This window comes from Acanthochromis polyacanthus, chromosome 6, assembly GCF_021347895.1.
Source record: "Acanthochromis polyacanthus isolate Apoly-LR-REF ecotype Palm Island chromosome 6, KAUST_Apoly_ChrSc, whole genome shotgun sequence".
In the NCBI taxonomy this organism is placed as follows: Eukaryota; Metazoa; Chordata; class Actinopteri; family Pomacentridae; genus Acanthochromis; species Acanthochromis polyacanthus.
Window position 1 is genome coordinate 14,166,402 of NC_067118.1, and position 23,709 is coordinate 14,190,110.

Here is a 23,709-nt window from a genome sequence, read left to right on the forward strand (position 1 = left end):
ATTTTTCCTTCTTTAACTGAGGGGTACCAACAATTTTGTCCACGTGTGTACATCACTGCAAAAAATTAAATCACTTGGTCCTTGTGTCATTTCTGACTTTCCCTGAAAATTTCAACCAAATCTGTTTTTGAGCAATGTTGCCAACAGACAGACAGACAGACAAACCAATGCTGATTGTCACATAACTCTGTTGCATTCCATGGCAGAGTAATATATGACTGTAGAATTTGGTAAAAAGAAAATGCGTTACAAGACTGTATTTAAACTTCTGGCCAATGAACATACCAGAAACTGTCATTTCAGAATAGAGCTGAAAAAACCACAATTCTATTCAATTTATGTTTGTGACGTGTCTGTGATGTTTTGTGTTCTATATCTAGACAGTGGTTTATGAATGGAAATTACCTCATTATCATTGTCACTGCCTGCATCATCCTCCCACTGGCCATGATGAAACACCTGGGTATGTTCCTTCCCCTCAATTACATATGAGTCGGCACCATCTCTGGGTAATGGTTTTCACAATTTTTGTACAAGACCTGTAATTAAGAATTCATCCCCAATGTTTCTAACTCCAAGTATATTTCCACAAGATCTGTTTCAACACAATAACACTTAGAGTCTACTGTCATGTCTGTATGTATTTAGTGATTTGTCCAAGGGTTGTGTTCTTGCATCCTGCAGGGTATCTTGGTTATACAAGTGGCTTCTCTCTCTCCTGCATGGTGTTCTTCCTTTCTGCGGTGAGTTAGTGAAATGCATAAATTCATGGCAATCTAGTGTTGCATGAGCAACAGGAATGAATGACTGTTTATTATGAGAACACAGATACAGCTGCAGACTAACTGGTATTCATAGTTAAGACGTTCCTGACTAAAGAGGCACCTTTTCAGGTGGTTGTGGAAATGAAAATAGAGCTGACTGTCATCTCTCTAAATAATATTAATATGTCACTGATGTATAATGACATGACAACATGATCTGATAACATTTCAATATGTTAACTTAGGCCAATATGAGGCGAAAATAAAGCCCTTATTCTTACCTGACTAAAGTCTCAGTTGTTCTGATGGAATTGTTTTTTATTTGTACAAATGGTCTAGTCTCGATGTCACTTTTAGTTTGCTCTTAGTGTCTCCAGGTTTAATCCTTCCAGTGTTGGCTGGATTGACATTTATGATTTACCCTCATGTACACTGTTGAGTGTTGTTTCTTTCCTGGGAAAAGTGTATGTAGATGACAGAGGACAGGTAAGATACCAAGTAAACTTGTTTTGTGAATGTACCAAAAACTACACAAAGGTACATCATTTTGTTACCGAAGGCAGCAAGGGTAGGATCTACATTTAGACTGTCTTTCTCTTTGACATCAGGTTATCTACAAGAGATTTAACATTGCTTGCCCACTGGAAGTGTTTGGCAACTACTCTCTGAACGCAGACATCCCAGAAGACACATGCATTGCCAAATTTTTCACCATCAACCAAGAGGTCAGAGATGAATTTCCTGAATTTCAAGCAAACTTAAAAACTTTATTTGAATGTTTCATGATGGTTCCTTCATGACCAAAGTGTACTCTGAATAGATCTATGGTCAGGAAGTATTTATAGGTGCATCATATTATACAGTAGACATGACTGAGCATATTTCCAGTCAATGTTTATTTCTGAAACTCACCCAGTAAAATTACTCCGTTGCTTGATTTGCAGACGGCATATACCATTCCCATCCTGGCATTTGCATTTGTATGTCATCCTGAAGTGCTTCCTATTTACACTGAACTAAGCAAGTAAGATGCACACAATATCAAGTTGCTACACGCTTTACATTCAGTGTCCACTTCCACAGTACATATACAGTACATTTTGCTATATATGTAATTAAATATTGGGTTTAATTTTGGGGTTTTTGGTTAAGCAAAAGAAGTCAGGCAGGTCCAGAAACACAAGCTGTCAAATAATCAGACATGTTCGAAACAAATGAACACGCTATTAAGATTGTCTAAGCCTGCTCATTTGGACATCTGACATAAGTACATAGTATCTAAAATGTCTGAATTGGAAGTTAGTCTATAACAGGTCGGCAACCCGCGGCTCCGGAGCTGCATGCGGCTCTTTCATCTCTCTGTTGCGGCTCCCTGTAACTTTGGAAAATAAATAATCAGTAGGCTGTTTAATTAAATTTTATTTTATTTTAAATTGTTAATTTTTAAGATTTAATTCTACATTTGAAGATTATGGTGATCTTGTAACATCAAAATAAAACGTCTTAATTTTTGTCTGTCAAAATATGCACCCCAGCCATCAATCTCCGACACTCGCCGGCCTGTGTGTATTCATTTGGACTCCTGTTGATGTTCGGATCCCAGTGTATGCTCTACATTCATTCAGCAGCAGCGGGCCATCATTCCTAAATCCTAGCCATCGCTCCTTCAAATTTCTTTTTTTTTTTTTTTTTTAATCGTCACAAATACGCCTCTGCCACACGTCTCCGCCTTCACAGCAGAGTCCTGCATTGTGTCGGGTACTCGAGAGTACTAAGGTAAACTATGGATAATTGTCTTGCTCAGTATCTACTCTTTGATATGTCAGGTTAATACGACGTTACACACGAGAGCACATCTCGATGTCACGTCCATCATCCAGTCAGCAGGTCAGAGAGTCAGAGGAGTGTCGTCTTGGAAAATAGGGTAGCGACTTACCGGAGAAAAGTTATTAGCTTAAGATAAATAGATTTTACAAGTTAAATAGACATTCGCAAAATATTGATTTCCAGCTAACATTACGTAACATATGAGGTCCAGGAGCAAAAATGACAATAACCAAATAAGATAAATATTAGTGGTAGGACACTATTAAAAGAATGAATCTATCTAATTAGAGACTTTGTAATTAATTAATCACGACTGATTAACAAGGGCATAGAGGTAAAAAGCAATATATACAGTGTTGTCTTCATTTTATATGCCAAAAGGGTTTTGCAGCTCCCGGTGTTTTCTGTGAGAAATGGGTTGAAATGGCTCTTTGAGTGTTAGGTTGCCGACCCCTGGTCTATAAGCTGTCCATGTTACCAGACATAAAACTGTTAAAGCAGCTATGTTCAGATTTAGCATTATAGCAATGTTAGTGTGTATATTAAAAGATATGCCATACTTTTCACTGCTTAAACATCTGTTATGGTCTTCTCCTAAAGCCCAACCAGGAGAAGAATGCAGAATATTGGCAACGTATCCATCATGGGCATGTTCACCATGTACTTCTTCACTGCCATATTTGGGTATCTGACCTTCTACGGTGAGAGCAACAATTCTTTAAGTCAGCTGCAAAACTCAACTAAGTTTTTTTTAATTACAGTGAAGTGTCCCATGTTCTACATTTGTATGTGTGTATTTGTGTGTGTTTGTGTTATTTATGGTGTTGGACATACCTCTTTCTGTACATGCACATATTAGGGAGAGATTGGTTTAGGATTAAGGTAAGGGGTCTGGGGGATAGAAAAGTAGTAGTTACAGTGGGTACAGAAAGTATTCAGACCTCTTGAAATTTTTCACTCTGTGTCATTGCAGCCATTTGCCAAAATCAAAAAAGTTAATTTTATTTCTCATGAATTTACACTCAGCACCCTATCTTGACAGAAAAAACAGAAATGAAGAATCTTTTTTGCAAATTTATTAAAGAAAAACTGAAATATCACATGGTCATAAGTATTCAGACCCTGAGCTCAGTATTGAGTAGAAGCACCCTTTTCAGCTAGTACAGCCATGAGTCTTCTTGGGAATGACGCAACAAGTTTTTCACACCTGGATTTGGGGACTGGACTGGACGATAGCTGGACTGGACTAGAACTGGACTGGACTAGGACTGGACTGGACTAGGACTGGGCTGGATAAGAACTGGACTGGACTAGGACTGGACTGGACTAGGACAGGACTGACAGGAGGAATCGTTCCGGAGGACGGCCCAAAGGCTGGACAGGCCGAGGCTGGACCGGCTGGAGCCTGACAGGCTGAATGGACCGCTCCGGAGGATGGCTCGGGGCTGGACAGGCCAGAACTGGACAGGCCGGAGCCGGACAGACTGAATGGCCCGCTCCGGAGCACGGCCCGGGGGCTGGACAGGCCGGAGCTGGGCAGGCTGGAGCCGGACAGGCTGAATGGAGCCTTCTTTAACCCTTTCCTCAGGTTAATTCAGGACCAGCTCTCCGTTTAAAGGGTCAGATTCTATCTGCCTATTAGAATTTACCTAGCAGGATTCAGTAGAATAATTAAGCTGGTGTCGAGGAATACTCGCCTAGGTCCTGACTGTCTTCTTCCAAATGTCTTACCCCTCTTACTTCAATAAATACTCTCTTACTAAGCAGCCCTCCTCAGTAGTAGAATTGATTTATTGATCATGTTTGTTAATGACAGCTTTCCTCTTAAAACTGTGGCACTTGTTGATAATCCATAAGTTCGTTTTAGAGGTTTGGAAAACTAACCTCAGGGGTAATGTTTAAATAACTAGTTGGATTAAAGTAACCTTTAAGAACCATTAGATTTAATGCACACAATCAACTTAACTTTTTACCACTATGCAGAATCAGTGGTTCATAATAAGTTCATTAGACTTCTCTTTAAATGCAATATAGCGTTTTATTAAGCAATTATTAGCAGGGACACAGCATTAATTCATGATTAAACAATTTAATTATTTCTGATTATTTTTTACTAAACTAAACTAAGCTGAGCGTACCTAAGAATCTTCTCTAATTAGTAAATTTAGGAGAGAGAGTGGACAGCGTGGCCACCGCTGTTTCACCCAGTCTTGACCTGCATCTGGTTGAACTCCTCCATAGACCAGCAGACTCGGTACGAAGTCTTCTTTGTGGGCAGAGGGTGTTCTTCCTCGGCAGGGGGAGTGGAGAGGTCCCGAAAGCCAATCGTTGGTCTGGCAGTTATCTTTTGTAGCAGCAGCTGGAACACAAGTGCAGGCGTCTCAGCCGTCTTCTCAGTTGGGTGGTGGTGGTGGAAAGCCCCCGTCTCACCAGGCTGCGGTGGGTCACTGGGTCCTCCAGCCCCTGGAGTGGAGCAGCCCTCTGCTGCTGCCTCCTGCGCCTCTCTGGATGCCGTGGGTGCTTGCCCCTCTTCGTCTCTGTAGGACAACTGCAGACCTCTCAGGACTCTCCGTCTGGCAGAGTGTGGTCCTCTTCTTTTGAACAAAGTTAGAACAACTTTGCTTCCAACGACGTCCTCAAAGAACTCTGCAGCCTAAGTCCTGCGTTGTCTTCACATCTCTTGGGCGAAAGGTCCGGTGTCGACTCTTCAGAACTTTGGCAATGCTCTCCGGCAGCTCCGGCGAGCAGCATCTCCCCCCTCCGGGGGAGAACTCCGAATTCAGTGCCTCTGACTCTGGGTTTTATACCCTAGCTCGACTTCAGCTTAGCACATACACATTTTACACACAATTCTAACTAGTAGGTACGCCCAATTAATTAACTCATAGGTTTAAGACACAACCTTCTTCCTATCACACATACATCATTGTATTCTTTCCATCAATCTCTGCTGTTAACATATCCACTTGTTACACACACTTCAGTTGTCATGACAATGTAGGCCTCAGCCCATCCTGTCATCCTGTGGAAACTCCAAGTTCCTCATTTCTGAAGAGACTTCTGCTTTTCTCTTTCCTGCCTGCATAGAGCTCAGAACAGCACAGATTACTTCAATTCAAAACTCATTTAGTTACACTGAATCTTAAAGCTTTTATTTAGGTGGTGGTTGCTCCTGGGATCTCAAATAACTAGGCCCCACTTGACAACATACAAACAATCACACTCACATTCACACCTACAGGCAATTTAGAGTTATCAATTAACCTCAACATATTTTTGGACTGTGCGAGGCAGCCGGAGTGCCTGGAGAAAACCCACGCATGCACAGGGAGAACATGCAAACTCCATGCAGAAAGATCCCAGGCCCACCCCGGGATTTGAACCAGGGATCTTCTTGTTGCAAGGCGAAAGTGCTAACCACTATATCACTGTGAAGCCCACTTTCAAAATCCCATTTTCTAAAACATCGTTGGCTCTGTAAAAGTTGATGTAACATCTTCTAAAGCAATGGAACTTCTCTCTCTCTCTCTCTCTCTCTCTCTCTGTGTGTGTGTGTGTGTGTGTGTGTGTGTGTGTGTGTGTGTGTGTGTGTGTGTGTGTGTGTGTGTGAGTGTAGAAAATACTGAAGCTGAGCTCCTCCACACCTACAATAAGGTTGATCCCTTGGACACCCTGATCCTTTGTGTTCGGCTGGCTGTCTTGGTGGCCGTTACTCTGACTGTACCTGTGGTCTTATTTCCTGTAAGAACGTGCAGCAAAAAGTTTTATTTCTAATGAATTTTAAATGCAAAAAATGAAGCAATCTTTAAAAGTGTTATAGTCCTATGTAAAAGAAAAGGTGAAAAACTTTAATCCTAGATTTCAGACAGAAACCTCCAGTCTGAGATCAATAAACTCTGGGGTATGATGAAGTTCGAAACTCTTAGAAACTCAACAACTGAAGTAACTTACTTATTTTGGATTACACTGTTGTGCATGAACACATGAACCATTTATACATACCAAACATTCCCCCTGTTCCTCTGCTGTAATTGCTTATACATAGGTCTTCTGCATTTTGGTGGGGGATTTTTAAAAACTGATTTGGTGTGATACCTGAGCAGCATTGTGTGTCCCTGTGTCTGTGTTTCTGCCAGATCCGTCGTGCCCTCTTGCAGCTGCTGTTCCCAGGAAAGCCCTTCCACTGGCTCCGGCACATCTCCATTGCTGTTTGTCTGCTGTTTGCTGTCAACCTGCTGGTCATCCTCGTTCCTAACATTCGAGACATTTTTGGAATTACGGGTGAGAGGATGCAAAAGCAGTATTGAGAACCAAACAAGTATAGAAAAGTATAGAAGCTATGAGATGATCATTGATAACTTTTCTGTACTATGATGCATTCTAAATCCTGATTTCAAACAAACCCTTTCAGTACAGATGGTCACCTAATTGATTTACAACAGCTTTTTCATGAATTGTACAAATAAAAGGGAGGTTGGATATGGGTCTGTAGTTGGCTATAACAACTTGACCCAAAGTAGTGGATGATGATGACAACTTTAACAGCCCGTGGTATGTAACCTTTTAATAAAAAGATGCTGATGATTTCTAGTACTGAAATGTTAAAGGAAAAATGACCTTGAACAGTTTAGTTGTGATGGGATCTAACAGATATGTTGCTGATTTAGAAGAATTTACTGATGACGTGAGCTCTGAGAGAAGAAGTCCAAATATATCTCTGGCCCTATGGGTACCACCAGAGCCACTGCACCTTAAAGGGGAACTTCGTTTTTTTCAACCTGGGGTCTGTTTTCATATGTCATTTCATACATGTGAGTGATGGAGAAATGAATTTTCAACATAGCTCGCGCCAAAACCAGTGTTTTGGCGTGAGCTGTCGCGCGATTTCGGAATGAGATTTGCTTTCTAGTGTCCTGAGATTTTGATACAGACCACAACAAATAGCGATCGCCAAGTAATGTGGAGGTTTTCGTTCACTTCTCATCTCTGGTATGTTGTGGGACACTCGTTGAGACTATCTGAGCCGGTCAGTGTGGGAAAAAAAGCACGTTAGGGCGGACATTGACGCCGGGGGGGGGGGGCAAGTTGCCCCATACTTTTCACTAGCTGAGCTGCGAAGCTGCCTGCCTGGCTAAATACTGGAGCTATGTCGAAAATTCATTTCTTCATCACTCCTGTGTGAAAAAAATCGAAGCTTCCCTTTAAGTTATTATATTGATTTTTTTTATGGTAGTCAGACCTTTACATGGAAGGAAGGTCATGAAGTCATCACTGTTATTAAGTTCCATAGGAACAAAAGGCTCCACAGAGCTGTGACTCTTTGTCACAGTGCTGAAAAAAAACCTGGGGGTTGTTCTTGTTTTCCTCTATTTGAGATAAGCAATTGTTGTTCTACGGAATGCTTTCTTATATGTCAATAAACTATCTCTACAGGCTAAGTGAAATTCAAATTTGTACCATAACTAAACTATAGATTGCACAGAGAGTCAGACAGGTAAACATTAGGTAGATGAAAAACAATGAACGGACAAGACAGAGGGAAAGTCAAGATTATTTATATACATAATTGGTTGAGGAGACAGGATACAGATGTATCCTGAAACAGGTAAAATGAGGACAATCGAAAGAGAAGGGAAACAGAGACAAAGAGAAGAAGTTAAAACAAGTGACACACAAGGTCACAATATTTTTTGTAAACAGCTGGGCTGCTTAGAATATTTGAAGTCCCCTCAAATGTGAAAAAGAAGACTAAATTATTCTGTGTATATGTGGCATAAACCTGAAGAAGCAGCATTTTCTTTTACTGTGTGTACATCTTTAACAAACTCTTCGACAACGTAAGTCAGAGTGTTGCAGCAAAAACCTTAAGTGTACAGGATGAAGCACAAATGTGCTTGCAGTACTGCAATTTCAGCAAAGTACAGATCTTTAATTTGTTTCTGCTTTTTTGTTTCGCCTAAAAGTTTCTTCTGAGAAAATATGTTGTGACACAGTTAGAATAGTTGTGTGCCTCTTCTTTGTGTACAGGGGCAACCACAGCTCCCACGTTGATCTTCATCCTCCCTGGACTGTTCTACATTCGCATCATCCCTACGGACCAGGAGCCCATGAACTGCAGATCAAAGATCCAGGTAGATTCATTTCTCTGCCTCACTGAAGGGGAAGGCACTGAGAAATCAGTTATTGATAACAAAGTTAAAGAAAGTATAAAGGCAATAAATATTATGGCTTTAAGTGCAAAGGATTGTGATGCTAAACTGATATATTTTTGTTGGATTTTTAGGCTGCATGTTTCACCGCACTGGGTTTCATGTTCATGACCATGAGCCTGACATTCATTGGACTTGACTGGATGAGTGGAGAAAAGCGGAATCTTGGCGGCCATTAAAGTGCATTTCCCTAGTAAGAGCAGCCCATTATTGTGCTTCTAATCCAAATTCCTGGATGGAAAGTAAGATTCAACCTACTGCTGAAAGGATAAGGCTTGGAGGGACTTTTTTCCAATAATCATAAGGATATCTGTTACTCCAGAGTGATGAGGAGGCCAGTTTAGTCCTGTCAAGAAACCAGGTCAACATATACCACCTGGAACCATCACAGGTAGTGTTCCTCAGTACTGCTAGAATGATCTCATGAATATGTTGACCATGGAAGCCCCTCTACCACTTAAAGCTATTTACCCTACAGAGGCTGTATGTGGTGGATAATAATAGCAAAGCAAATTGGGCATATGCCCACGCCCCCTCCAAAATAAATAAATATATACATAAATTGTTGTTTAATTTTGAGTAAAGTTTAAGGGAGAAAATGTATTTAGTCTGTGCTTGTAAAAAATACCATTATAATAAACCCCATCATGGTGTTGACATTGTAGTAGAATTATTTGTCCTTATCAGAGAGTCATATAGAATGAGGTAACCGAAAAATGACTTTCAGATAATTCAGGTAATTTGATGCATTTTGTATTGTATTGTACACTGCATGGTATGGCAATAAGGAAGAAATCTTGGCTTTTGTCAGCCAAAATTTAGTTTACACAACTGTGAACTAGTAATTTGGTGTAATTCATTTGTGAATTTATTCTGGACAGCATGTGTTGATTGTATAATAAAAACTCACAAACCATGAAGGTTGTATTTCTTAAGTAACGTGTATGATGTAATGAATGCTGTAACAACTAAATACTCATTATAGACATAGTATGCAATAAAATCATAATTTTTTCATAATCTTTAAACAGTAACAGTAACTGCTGGATAGAGAGCTACTGTTTACCTAACAAGATGCTAAACCAAGTGTATATTGGCACTGTGATGCAGTACATTTTTTTTGTTTGTTTTGTTTTTATTGCTTCCTAGTGCATAAAATCTGCTCAATGCAGTTTTAAGATCAAAACTATCTGAACAATCTGAAGTAAACCACACATAATGATGATCTAATTTTCACAAGTCCCCCAGAGTGTCTTTCAATTTTCCAGCTCAAAATGCTGAAAAGATTATTCATTTTAAAATGACTGTATAACCCCTGGTGTCATGACTGTCACTGCTCTTTCCAGGATAGAGAGCAAGGAGTAAAATAGTGAACTGTGAACTGCTGACATCAGGAAAATTGGGCTTTCTATTGCTTCCAGTTTTTGCTTTGATCAATCATTTGACATAGAAACATCGGCATATTGACAACATATCCATTGTTTTTAACATATGTGTGGTGAATTTGTCAGACGATATTGCAGTCATAAAATTGGTAGTTTAGCAGTTGTTGAACCCACAGTCCTCATGTATAGTTTGCTGTAGTGGAGTGTATTAGTATTCTTGTGTATGGTGGCTTGCCAACAAAGAGTGTGAGTCTGTAAATGCAATCTGACCCAGAACATTTACAAAGTACAACATTTTATACAGTTGGTCAGGCAGTTGGGATGGGACAGTATGTAAATACAAATGATAATCAGGGTTGGTTTACATATGGCTGGAAATAAATCACAGAGGGTAAGAAAACAAAGGCTTTTTCAGACAGGTACATATAACAAAGGGTGATTGAATCAAGGGATCTGGTGGACAACACAAGGTCAGAAAGTAATCAATGACGAAGGTGATGGAGTCAACAGATCTGGTACAACTAAAGGCAAGGGAGTTCTAAATAACAATCGGTGATGAAATAAAAGAGTGACACTCGGGGTGTCTCCAGACTTTTCCTGCTGACTAGAAATTACATGTAACCACACCATGTACTATTTTTTTTTCGATACAGTGCAGAGCCACGGGTTGGCAAAAAGTTTTGGTTTAACTGCTTGTTAACATGCAGGCTTAATGGGCCTGAAATAGTCACCATTTTATATGTACTCCATTTTTTTCACGACAAAAACAGAAAAATATGTAAATGAGAACAGCTTTATTGATAATTGTATTAAAATGTTGTTTATGTGCACACAGAGAGCAGGAAAGACTAAAATAGATGTAAATATTGTACAAGTTTAGGTTACACTGACACACAGTGGATTACATGAAACCATATTAACCCACACAGTCCCTGTTTATTGGTTTTTGGTGAATCCTAAATTTTCCCTCTTCTCTAAATGTCAGAGTTCTGACCTAATGGCATATAATCAAAGTTATTGGTAACATTAGCTACATTAACCATACACCAAGGATTTACCTACTGTGGTGGTGACATTAGCATCAAAAATAAAACTAGGTCAAGGGGCTGGGTTCCTCAGATACTTGTGTTTACCCTTGCAGCCAACAGCATAATATTTGGTGAGGCTTGCTCATGGCTAAGAGACATTTTAGAGTTAGCAGAAGCTGCCTGTACCTCAAGTAGGCACAAGCCAGTGTCCTCCATGTGCTGGTCCCAAGCCTGGATAAATGCAGAGGGTTGTGTCAGGAAGAGCATCTGATGTAAAAATCTATGTCAAATCAAATATGCAAATCAATCCTCATAGTGTGCCATTTTTTTTCCATTACATATAATGTTTGTTTTTATGCATGTGCTTGTTTGAGAAAAATAAAGATCAAATCAAAAATCCTACATCTTCCATACTGGATCGGTCAAGGACCAGATAAACAACAGCCGCCATTGGCGCTGTTGACCCACAGGGTGTCACTGGAAATTGGGTTACTGCTGGTCGAAGAAGGAAAGGAGGAAGAAGCAGGCAGAGAGAGAAGAGAAAAGTTAAGAGTCTGGGACTGAGAGTAGGGACGTTGAATGTTGGGAATATGACAGGAAAATCTAGTGTGTTGGTTGACATGATGCAGAGGAGGAAGGTAGATATACTGTGTTCAGGAGACCAGGTGGAAAGGTAGCAAGACTAGAAGTTTAGGAGCAGGGTTCAAGCTGTGTTATCATGGCATGAGTAGAAAGAGAAATGGAGTAGGAGTTATCTTGAAGGAAGAGTTTGATAGAAACGTTCTGGAGATTAAGAGTGTTAGAGTGATGAGTCTGAAGCTCAAAATTTAAGTTGTGTTTAACAAAGCCTATTTATTGTCATTGTTATAAAATCAAAGAGAAGCACAGCATTTCCAGCACCGCCATAAATAACCTGAAATGTTCCACAGGTAGGATGTGAGCAAGAAGAGAAAGAGAAATTCTGGAGGGAGTTTGATGTAGGAATGCAGAGTATCCCCAGGAGTGAGATCATGGTGATTTGTTCATATTTCAACAGACATGTTGGTGCATACAACAAATGTGACGAGGAAGTGATGAGCAGATTTGGTATCCAGGATAGGAACGCAGAAGGACAGATGGTGGTAGACCTTGCAAAAAGGATGGAAATGGCTGTAGTGAATACTTTCTTCCAGAAGAGGCAGGAACATAAGGTGGCTTACAAGAGAGAGGTAGGAGCACACAGGCAGAATACATCTTGTCTAGACGGTGTAACCTGAAGGAAATTGGTGACTGGAAAGTAGGAGAGTGTAGCTAAATAGCATAATATGGTGGCTTGTAGGATGACTCTGGTGGTGAGGAAGATGAGGCAAAGGCAGAGCAGAGGATGAAATGGTAGAAGGTGATAAAGGAAGAGTGTTGTGTGGTTTTCAGGGAGGAGTTGAGACAGTCTGTAGGTGGTCAGAAGGTTCATCCAGATGACTGGATAACTACAGTTAATGTGATCAGGAAGACAAGTAGGGAAGCAATAAATGTGTCATCTGGAAGGAAAGTCGATAAGGAGACTTGATGGTGGAATAAGGAAGTGCAGACATATACTGTACACAGAAAAAGAGGTTAGCTAAGAAGAAGTGGGACACTGAGAGGATTGAAGAGAGTGACAGAAGTACAGGGAGATGCAGTGCAAGGTGATTAATTATTCAATAAACCATAATTAACCTTTTTTTTTTCAAAATTTGTTCCACATCATTTGGTTTGATGATGTGGAATATTTAAGTATGACAAACATGCAAAAAAAAAAAGATTTCTGTAGGAGGGCAGACACTTTTCCATGACACTGTATATACTGAAAAACAAACAAAAGAAATACGAGTAAGTTTGGGGATCTTTGTTAATTCAAGTTAAGTCAAGTGCCAAGTTTATCCTGCATAGTGCTAGCCTTACAACAGAAATGTATCACCACAGTGCCCCTCTCCCCCTCCCCACTGACAGTGCTCGATTTAGATGGTCGCCAGGTCGCCGCGAGCGCAGGGAATCATGGGAGGTTGATGACATCATACAAAGTGGCTGCCTCCATGAAGAAAACATGATAGGCGGTTCAGCTCGATCGAGCGCTCAATTTCGACGGTCACCAGGTCGTCATTTGCGACGTTTTTAGTCGCAAATGGCGACCAGGCGACCGACTTTGTATGATGTCATCAACCTCCCATGATTCCCGGCACTCGCGGTGACTTGGCGACCGTCTAAATCGAGCGCTGCACTGATAGAGGACTACTATTTCTAGTCAAGGACACACACTCAAAATAGCTCGTCTGTGTAACTTTTATCATGGAGACACCTGGCTCCAGTCCCTACTCAGGGAAATATAGAAGATAGAAGACTTATGAAAATTTTCGCTAGTATGTTTAGCCTGCTGTTACTGATATTTTGATGAGACCTAAAAATGTAGATATGGCATACAACTCACTATCACAACCACCGAGTACTTTCATTTTGTCAATTTTAACTGCTGAACCTCAATGCATTTCTTGAGGAAGGAGCATGTGATGCATCGCTACTGAGCACAGTACCCAGAGACACTCCACAGTGGCCAGAACCTTCAAGCATCACAAGCTGCAGCTCCTAGTAGACGGTATGAACATTATTGGGTTTCGTGGCCTGCTGCCAACAAAAAGTCAGTGTGGTACCAGTTTGAATAGCAGAGGGATGCAGCCCCTAAAGCAACATTATTCTGGACAAGAGAGTTCTGGCAATGAGCATCACTTTTGAGTGGTTTGGCATCAGGGATCAACAGTCTCCCGAGAGTACCAGCAGATCTCACTTGAACCAACGGCAGGACAAGGTCACTCAACTCAGGAAAGAGCTGAAGATATTCAGAGCAAGGAAAGAAGAAAAGACAGTTCTGGCAGAGCTTCGAGGTGCAGTAAGGGTAATGTTAATAACCCTTTGGCACACTGAAAGGTACAAGATGAAGTGAAGTGACAGTGTTAGCCACTGGACTACTGTGCTGCCCTTCAAGATAAAACAGAGTGTCATTAAATAACATTCTGGTCTAATTTTGAAACAAGAATAAAAAAAAAAAAAGAAAAAAAAGAAAAATGACAGCTGGGGTAGCATTACAATCAGTATGAAGTCAAATCTAAGAATACAGAGTCAGTTTATAAGTCCAGAGACAGCATCTCTGCCCAGGTGCTGTTTTCAGTGTTCCTCTATTGTTTCCTATTTATAGATGTCTCTCTTAATCTCTCTCTCTTTCAGTCACTCCGCCCCCTATTAGCCTTGGATTTTGTGGGATGGGTCATGAAGTTTTACAGTGCCACACTTATCCTACAATAAAGACAGAAGCCGTCTTGTATTTCAGTGCAGTGGTGTGTCAGAGGCAGGAACAGAGCAGCAGCCATGGATGACGTATATAAAGCAGCGGTGAGTACTGATAAGACCAAGTATAATATGCTGTTTTCCATCTTATGAAAATTCATTTTGAGGCGTGTCCTTCCAAAACATTTAAATATTAGAAAATAAAAGAACAAACATAATCAGTTTCACGCAGAAGTACAGTATGTGATAACAATTAGAGGTCACTGTGACAGCTGTTAATAGGAACTCTGCGCTTTTAATTCTAAAGTCAGTTTCAACAACTGGAACAGAAAACAACTAAATACAGTTACAGTAAAATTCCAATACAACAACCCTGAAAGCAATCATCTTTGTGAAGCTACAATACAAATTGTTGAGACTATTTCAGAAACTTTTTAATTCAACTTGGTGATTCTTTAAAAATTTGCTGCATTGCTTTCGACGATGGAATTGGGACTTTCTCCTATTTTGTTCCACTGGCCAAGACAGCAATCATTTCATGTATGATAAACTAAAACCAGAGATATCATAAGCAGAATAGAGTTTGTCACATTTTGATGTTACTAACCTTTGGACTTAGATGATGTAAATACAGTATATTTTGTAGTATCGGTCATAATGATTGTATTGAGCAGATTCAGATTGTATTGAAATACAACACTTTAAGAGAAACTTAATCAACTTCTAAAACAGAAAATAATTTCAATTTTTGCTTGCTGTCAGGGTCATTACTACCACTGAGGACAAAGAGGTCATGTCATTGGCATTTTTTGAAAAAAATAAATATATTCATGGACTGTTTCATAGAACATTTCTACCACTTTTAGAATAAAACAAAGGAAACTGCTTTTAAAATGCCGAGACATTTTAATTATTTCTGTAGTACAGTTGTATTTCATTAGTGTGAAGACATCTTTGAAACAGCATGAAAATATACATTGAAACCGTTAACTAAATTAATAAGATATCAAAAATTAAAATACTGCTTCTGTCAGGAGTTCTGCATCTGTAAATCATTCCAATTTATTTCTCTGTAAAAATCTTTTTAAAAAAATCATATTTGACAGTATAAATACAGGCATTTAACTGAAAAAAATAGGTATGTTTAGCCGAGACAGATCACAAAGAGGCTGCTTTGATTAGGTCATATGCCTGACAATAGAACAAAGAACAGCTGGACAGCTCAGGGGGAAGAAGAGAGAGGACAGCCAGTTCCCCACCCCCAACAAACGAGAATAGTAAGTGACAAAAGCAGTGTCACATTGCAGTCCAAATTTGCTACTGAGTGTAGCACAGACTGGAGCACTGGAGCTTGAGTCGCAAAAAATAAGTGAACCACTGTGACAGACACAATATGTAGCATTCATATTGCTTTTTGTTTTTGTTTCCCTTCAGGTTGAAAACTTGACAGAGGAGCAAAAAAATGGTGAGGAAACAGCTATTGGTAATACCGCCACTTTTGTATTTATGTACTTGACAAAACTCTTAACACTGATATACAAGTATGAATAATACTGTAAAAGCAAAAAAAATATGCTTTACAGATTTTTTAAAGCTCTGAAAAACAAAAATAATAAAATGAAATATGCACATAAACTCACCATAATGTATTACTGACTGCATACAAATAGACCAAATGGATGAAGGCAATGAAGGGAAACAGTGTTGCTTTTAAAGGTAAGATCAGTGAGGGACTTTTAAATCCATGAAGGCCTTTAAAGGCATGGAGTCCCCCCAAGAGAGACAATACTACTGAATATTTTTATTGCCTTGCCATAAGAATGCAGAAACATTTCCAAAAAACTGAAACTTTTCCATGAATCTTATAGGAGCTCAACAACAATCCATCCATCTATTATCCATACACCGCTTAATCCTCATTAGGGTCACGGGGGGGCTGGAGTCTATCCCAGCTGACTTAGAGTGAAGGGAGAGGATCTATCACAGGCCACACATAGTGACAAACAATCACACTCACATTTACACCTACGGACAATTTAGAGTTACCAATTACTTTCAGCATATTTTTGGACTGTGGGAGGAAGCTGGAGTACCCGGAGAAAACCCATGGTCCACAGGGAGAACATTCAATCTCCATGCAGGCAGGGACACAAAATGGGGATCTTCTGGCTGCAAAGCGAAAGTGCTAACCACCAATTCACTGTGCAGCCCTCAACAACTATACTTGGTTTCAACTGAAAGCCATAAAATGTCTCTGCTCTGCAGTATTAAGTACTATTCATCCATCAGTTATCTTAATACCACTTAATCCTCAACCATCCAGGCCATATGTGTTTTGTTGACTTGGAGAAGACCCTGATTATGTCTCAAACAGAACCAATTGGAGGGTACTGCAGGAGGGGACCACGGTCTTTGTTATAAGGCAGTGGACCAGTATAAAACACCTGGGATGAGAGTCAGCACCTCAAGTCTGAGGTTGTGGTAGTATGCCAGAATACGGTGGATTCCTCCCTCTGTATTTGGATGGAGCTGCTTCTCCAAGCAACGAATTTTAAGTATCCTGGCACCTTGTTATCAAGTGGCAGTAAAATGGAGTGTGACTCGCCATTTACCTTCCCTTATGGTGATGAGCTCTGGGTAGTGACCAAAAAATAAGAGTGCAGATAAAAGCGGTTGAAATGAGTAGCAACTGCTGCTCCTTCAGGAAATGGCTAAGGTGTTTTAAATCTGTTCTGGATGCCTTCAGAAGTTTTCTAGAAATATCCAACTGGACTGGCTGAGGGGATTACATGTTTCATTTGGCCAGGGAAAGCCTTGGGAGAGGCCCGGAAAAACTGGAAAATGTTGGTGTGAGAGGGACATGTAGAATGCCGTACTTAGTCTGCTGCCAGTGTGACCTGACAATGGATCATGTTTGGGAATAGATTTTTTTAAAGTTCTGAATATGGTGCTTTTGTATTGTACAATGTTAAAACTTGCAAACCTATAATAATGGATGAGATTCATATAGCGCTTTTCAAGGCACTAAAAGCACTTCCCAATGGATCCATTATTCATTCACTCAGACATTCTCACTCTGGTAGTGGTAAGCTACATTTGTAGCCACAGCTGCCCTGGGGAAGACTGGCTGCCAATCCACACCTACATTCATATTCATACATATGTGTGAGAGGTGGGTGAAGTGTCTTGCCCAAGGGACACAACAGCACATGACTAGGTCAGAGTGGGAATCGAACCGCTGACCCTCTGATCATTGGACGACCTGCTCTACCACCTGATCCACAGCTGCCCTATTCACATTGTAAAATCTCAGCAGACTTAGCCTTCATATTTCTCCTTGCCCTTAAGCATCACTGTTCTAGCCATTCACTGCCCTTTTTTGTTCAACAACCTCTCTTGTCCATCTCCTGCACCACAGCTTTTCAGGTTACAAACATTATAACTTGATACAATAACTATCAATTACATGTAACACAAGACAATATAGGTTGTTCTCTACTTTTATACAAAACGTTCAACAAGTGCAGATGCTACTGTGTCTATTTATAGGTATTTATAGAATCTATTTCTACTGAAGTGAGCAGGTTACTGAGCAAGTCACATATTGTGCAACACTGATAAATATTGTATTTTATCTATAACCACTGGCTTTGACTCCTGTGAGAGGATAACTTGCCATATCCTAAGGGCTAAATGCAGAATAAAATATCCAAAAATAGATTAAGATTTTTTTTTTAATTATGTAATTAGGCTGTGCTTTCAACTAAATTCTATTTTTTTTGGGGAGGGGGGGGGGGGGATTAGAATAAAACTACAGTTCTTTCTTTCTGAGGAATTACCATAACAGTGCACTACCAATGCATTATGATGTCTGTGGTATGTTATGTTTGTTTTTGTGACTTTAACATCTATCTCACTAACAGTTGCTGTATCTCTTCCAGAGTTCAAGGCTGCATTTGACATCTTCATTCAGGATGCTGAGGATGGCTGTATCAGCACTAAAGAGTTGGGGAAGGTGATGAGAATGCTGGGGCAGAATCCCACACCTGAAGAGTTACAGGAGATGATTGATGAGGTAGATGAGGATGGTATGTCAGCATCATTCAGACTGTTCTCTGTAGCCATGAAAAGCATGTTTGTTTCATGGCATAATAAAAGGGAAAAATTAGATCATTAGAGAAGATGAAGATGTAATATCAAGGTGTAAAATGTCTTTATATTGTCATGCTGTATGTTCACAGGCAGTGGCACAGTAGACTTTGATGAGTTCTTGGTTATGATGGTTCGCTGTATGAAGGAGGAGAGCAAAGGAAAATCAGAGGAGGAGTTGGCCGAACTTTTCCGCATGTTTGATAAGTAGGTTTTTCTTTGTTTTTGCTCACTTACTAAATATTTCAAAGGAAACACCACCATGTTAATATAAGAAATTACTGTCCTGCTGTCCCACTTGTAGACTGACAGATTATGTTTGATATATCAGAAATGTCAAATAGAACTCTCCTTGTGACATCCATCAAGTCATTCAACTTAACCATGCAGCATACCATGTTAGACACAGATTTTGTGGTCTACCAGACTACATATAGATCAGCTTAGTGTTAGCACAGTTCAACTCAAAAGGTGTCCCACATGAGTAAAAGACTGATTTTTTTTTTATTATTATTATTATCTTCTATTGAGGAATGGAGATGGTTACATAGACTTAGAAGAACTCAAGAGTATGCTGGAGTCCACTGGCGAGGCCATCACTGAAGATGACATTGAAGAGTTGATGAAGGATGGAGACAAAAACAACGATGGCAAAATTGATTATGACGGTACGTAAGCCAGTCAGTTTATAGCCAAACAGGAAATAAGATACAACAACTTTGTGCCACACAAACTATTTCCATATGCAAATATTTTGGATTTGTAACTTAAATTTGCCGAAAGCTTAATGTTACAGGTTTGTATATCAGTGCATAATATTTATCAGCAGACTGAATAGCTTATCACTCATTCTCTGTGGCTCCTTTTCCTACAGTAATTTAAGCATAGGAGTACTATACGGTTCATTCCAAAACTAGTTGTAACAATGGGACACTGCAAAGTCCTTTACCAGAATATGTTGTTCAACATACAAGACCATAAATGTGTTGTTTCATTGTACTAAATATCTTAATTTTATTACTTCTATATAGAAAATAACTTGTAGTTTTTTTGTAGTTCTATGTGAAGTATGATCTGGGTTTTACTGAATAAAAGAACTTCAGTGTCTTAAAGTTAAACATGGCCCATTGATTTTCCTTACGCTAGTTCAGCTTCACATTTGCTTTATTGATGTTTACATATTGACTTGTTTGTTGTCTCTGACAGAATTCCTGGAGTTCATGAAAGGTGTTGAATAAAGGATTCTGCTAGCAGCCCCACATTACAGCATTTTTCTTCACTAGGCATTGATGTTATCATCTAAGGCCATTCCTGAAGCTATGTCTCCACCTTTTGTCTGATTCAAGCAGTACAAGACACTGTCAATTTTTCTTAAATCCCACTGAAGGTCTTGACAAGTTTGCCAGGATTTGCCATTGAGTACAAATATGTTTTTTCTGATAGAGATGAAAAATCAGTGTCAAATAAAGAGACTATTTTCAAAAAAAAAATTCAAAATTGTGTATTTTGTCTGTCATGATACGTCACAGAATGTGTTCATGAAACCATGTTTTACAGTTTCAGGAAAAAACTTTTTCTTCATCAAATTTGTAAAAAGGGAATTTTTAAAGTGTAGAAACATGAAAGCTATCATAGCCAACTCAGTGTTGTTGTTTTAGTGGCATTTTAAGTGATCATGGTTTCCCTTTGGTCATGGTTCACTTGTTATCCACTGAAGATTGTCTGTTTTGGGACCATCTATTAATTGCTAACCAACAATTAAGGACCACTCAGGACATACACTCAAAAAGCAGGCTCTGCAAGAAAAAAATAATTTTAATGCATCCTTCAGTTGCATGATGCTGCCACTTCCTGTATTCAATGAGATGGTATATATTTCTGCATAGAGCATGTGTGCATATCAGTGAAACCCATCTTGCAATTGCTATTAATTAAAGGTCACACGTATGGGTGGTATATAAGGACAGTTTTTCCATACCAGTTGAAACCATGGTTTATGGCAGTCGTGTCCAAACTGAGTTAGAAAAGTTAGAAAAGTTAGAAAAATCAATTAAAAGTGGTCAAATATGTTATATTGTTGAATATAATTAAAGACAAAACTGCCTTCATCATAACTTTCCATAAATGGATCTTAATTGATTTATTCAGAAAAAGCTTTAGTGGCTCATTCTCAGAACATCAGCATCAGATTTATTGTTAGACAGAAGATTTACAGTACAGAGAAAAAATAATAAAGGGGAAAATAGGACAGGTAAATTTCAAGCTTATTTAAGTTACTAGGCTTAGCAACACACCCATTAACGTTCGTTTGAAACGGTTATCAACATTAACAGATTGAACTGGACTTAACAGGAGTGTATATAATTTTAGTAAATTATTCTTGTGAGTATCAGCTGCGCTGGGTATGTAAATCGGGCCATCCAGCTGCGGTGCTGATCCGACGCCACTCGTGCCAAAAAATCCGGACAAATGTCACTTGATCAAGGAGCAAATCTGCATCAGATGAGATCAGCTGACTTTGCGTGTGCAGTGTGTGCGCTGTGCACAGCGGTGTGTACTCTGTGTGTTAACAAGAAAAACGCACATAAGAAAGTGGTGCGTAAAAGCAGGGTAGTGACAGAATTGATGCTTTGTCGCATGTGTACCTGCACATGCATGCTTATTCCGTCTGTTTTAACTCCACACAGCTTGTCCCATTTAAGTCCCATTTTGTCAATTGAGTCTGACACAGCTTCAAAAATACAGTGCCTTGCGAAAGTATTTGGCCCCCTTGAACTTTTCAACCTTTCGCCACATTTCAGGCTTCAAACATAAAGATATAAAATTTAAATTTTTTGTCAAGAATCAACAACAATTGGGACACAATCGTGAAGTGGAATGAAATTTATTGGATATTTTATACTTCACTCTAGATGAACTGCAGAGATCTACAGCTGAGGTGGGAGAGTCTGTCCATAGGACAACAATCAGTGGTACACTGCACAAATCTGGCCTTTATGGAAGAGTGGCAAGAAGAAAGCCATTTCTCAAAGATATCCATAAAAAGTCTCATTTAAAGTTTGCCACAAGCCACCTGGGAGACACACCAAACATGTGGAAGAAGGTGCTCTGGTCAGATGAAACCAAAATCGAACCTTTTGGCCACAATGCAAAACGATATGTTTGGTGTAAAAGCAACACAGCTCATCACCCTGAACACACCATCCCCACTGTCAAACATGGTGGTGGCAGCCTCATGGTTTGGGCCTGCTTTTCTTCAGCAGGGACAGGGAAGATGGTTAAAATTGATGGGAAGATGAATGGAGACAAATACAGGACCATTCTGGAAGAAAACCTGTTGGAGTCTGCAAAAGACTTGAGACTGGGACAGAGATTTATCTTCCAACAGGACATTGATCCAAAACATAAAGCCAAATCTACAATGGAATGGTTCACATATAAACGTATCCGGGTGTTAGAATGGCCAAGTCAAAGTCCAGACGTGAATCCAATTGAGAATCTGTGGGCAGAGCTGAAAGACTGCTATTCACAAATGCTCTCCATCCAACCTCACTGAGCTCGAGCTGTTTTGCAAGGAAGAATGGGCAAGAATTTCAGTCTCTCAATGAGCAAAACTGATAGAGACATACCCCAAGCGACTTGCAGTTGTAATTGCAGCAAAAAGTGGCGCTACAAAGTATTAATGCAAGGGGGCCGAATAATATTGCACGCCCCACTTTTCAGGTTTTTATTTGTTAAAAAAGTATAAAATATCCAATAAATTTCATTCCACTTCACGATTGTGTCCCAATTGTTGTTGATTCTTGACAAAAAATTAAAATTTTATATCTTTATGTTTGAAGCCTGAAATGTGGCGAAAGGTTGAAAAGTTCAAGGGGGCCAAATACTTTCCCAAGGCACTGTATCCATACCCGTTGTTGTGCCTTTTAGACTCTTAAGATCGAGCAGCTCCTGTGTAACTCCAAAGTTCTCGTCCACTCTCCGCAAAAAAATTAGCAGCTGTGCGGTGTCTGTGACATCAGTGCTCTCATCGCATGCGATGGAGTAAAAATCAAAAGCACAAGCTTCATCAGACAGTTTAATGTTGGCTGACAAGTCTTCAATGTGTTGCGCAACTGTATTTCTGGACATGCTGACGTTGTTGAAGTCCTGCACTTTCTCCGAGCTAATTATTTCAGCGACTTTAACGAGGCAGTGTTTTATGAGGTCTCCATCTGAAAAAGGCTTGCCATGTCTTGCAATGAGTTGGGCGACATCGTAGCTGGCTATTGCAGTCTTTTCCTGGACTTTTGGAGCACGAAAAAAATACTGATGCTGACCCTGCCGGATAGCTACCATTTGCTTTACTTTCTGCTCTCGCTCAGCACCAGTGTAGGATGCGTAGGCCTGATGCTTGGTTTCATAATGACATCATACATTTATATCAGAGGTTACAGTCTGGTGTTAATGTCACAGTACCAGTTGTATTTTTGTTAGAGTTTGTATTTTAGTTGCATGGTTTGGAGTGGTTATTTTAATTGTTTAGTTTTTATTTTATAGTTGCATGGTTTTGTTTGTGGTGGTTATTTTGTTATGTTTCTATTTTGTAGTTGCATGGGTTTATTTTGAGTGTGCATATTTACTGGGTGGAGTGATCTTTTTTTTCTTTTTGTGAGTTGTAATTAGTGAAGACAGCTGGCACTGATTTAGCGGAGACTGCGATTGATTGGACAGAGCTACCTGAGCTGATGAAGAAAAGAGGGACACATGTGCAACAAGGAAAGGACTAACAGAGCGCACAAGGGGGAAACCAAGCAGAGGAGTAACAGGGCAGCGGTGAGTAGAACTGGGGACAGACGGGGAACAAAGTGGAGCGACACAAGAGTGGACCGAGCCAAAGAAACTCCACGCTACATGCAGTAAGCAGCGCTGGTTCGAGGGGAGAGGACGGAGGCGGACTGAGTCGGGTCGTGGCTGCACGGAGGCAGGAACGGAGGGCTGAAGTGAGCGACGGATGCCGAGGAGGATTGATACAACGCAGATTCCCAGATAAGTGAAGGGACGCGAACCATCC

The 23,709-nt window shown here is 39.9% G+C and overlaps 2 protein-coding genes across 3 annotated transcripts in view; both read left to right on the forward strand.

Annotated features, from left to right (window-relative positions):
• LOC110971782 (sodium-coupled neutral amino acid transporter 3-like) overlaps nt 1–9,716 on the forward strand; it is a 62,336-nt gene extending 52,620 nt beyond the window's left edge. The window contains exons 8-17 of one of the 2 annotated variants that reach the window (XM_051949385.1): nt 381–463; nt 685–743; nt 1,373–1,489; nt 1,709–1,788; nt 2,502–2,540; nt 3,192–3,292; nt 6,208–6,332; nt 6,728–6,872; nt 8,619–8,722; nt 8,875–9,716. In XM_051949385.1, the coding sequence (XP_051805345.1) occupies nt 381–463; nt 685–743; nt 1,373–1,489; nt 1,709–1,788; nt 2,502–2,540; nt 3,192–3,292; nt 6,208–6,332; nt 6,728–6,872; nt 8,619–8,722; nt 8,875–8,979 (958 nt within the window). In that variant the 3' untranslated portion in view covers nt 8,980–9,716. The remainder of the gene's footprint in view (nt 1–380; nt 464–684; nt 744–1,372; nt 1,490–1,708; nt 1,789–2,501; nt 2,541–3,191; nt 3,293–6,207; nt 6,333–6,727; nt 6,873–8,618; nt 8,723–8,874) is intronic. The other variant, XM_051949386.1, reaches the window with a different exon arrangement.
• A 4,731-nt stretch (nt 9,717–14,447) lies between these two features.
• On the forward strand, nt 14,448–19,915 carry tnnc1b (troponin C type 1b (slow)). The gene is made up of 6 exons (XM_022222183.2): nt 14,448–14,612; nt 15,942–15,972; nt 18,449–18,595; nt 18,749–18,863; nt 19,188–19,324; nt 19,863–19,915. Exons 1-6 carry the CDS (start codon nt 14,589–14,591, stop codon nt 19,892–19,894), a joined length of 486 nt encoding a protein of 161 aa, XP_022077875.1. The 5' UTR covers nt 14,448–14,588; the 3' UTR covers nt 19,895–19,915.
• Nucleotides 19,916–23,709: the final 3,794 nt, after the last annotated feature.

Bases quoted from the DNA above. Each gene is read 5' to 3' on its own strand.
- tnnc1b (XM_022222183.2), top strand. From the start codon at position 14,589: ATGGATGACGTATATAAAGCAGCG. The intron at 18,596-18,748 runs GTATGTCAGCAT...GTATGTTCACAG, and splicing joins TGATGAGGTAGATGAGGATG to GCAGTGGCACAGTAGACTTT. The intron at 18,864-19,187 runs GTAGGTTTTTCT...TCTTCTATTGAG, and splicing joins CTTTTCCGCATGTTTGATAA to GAATGGAGATGGTTACATAG.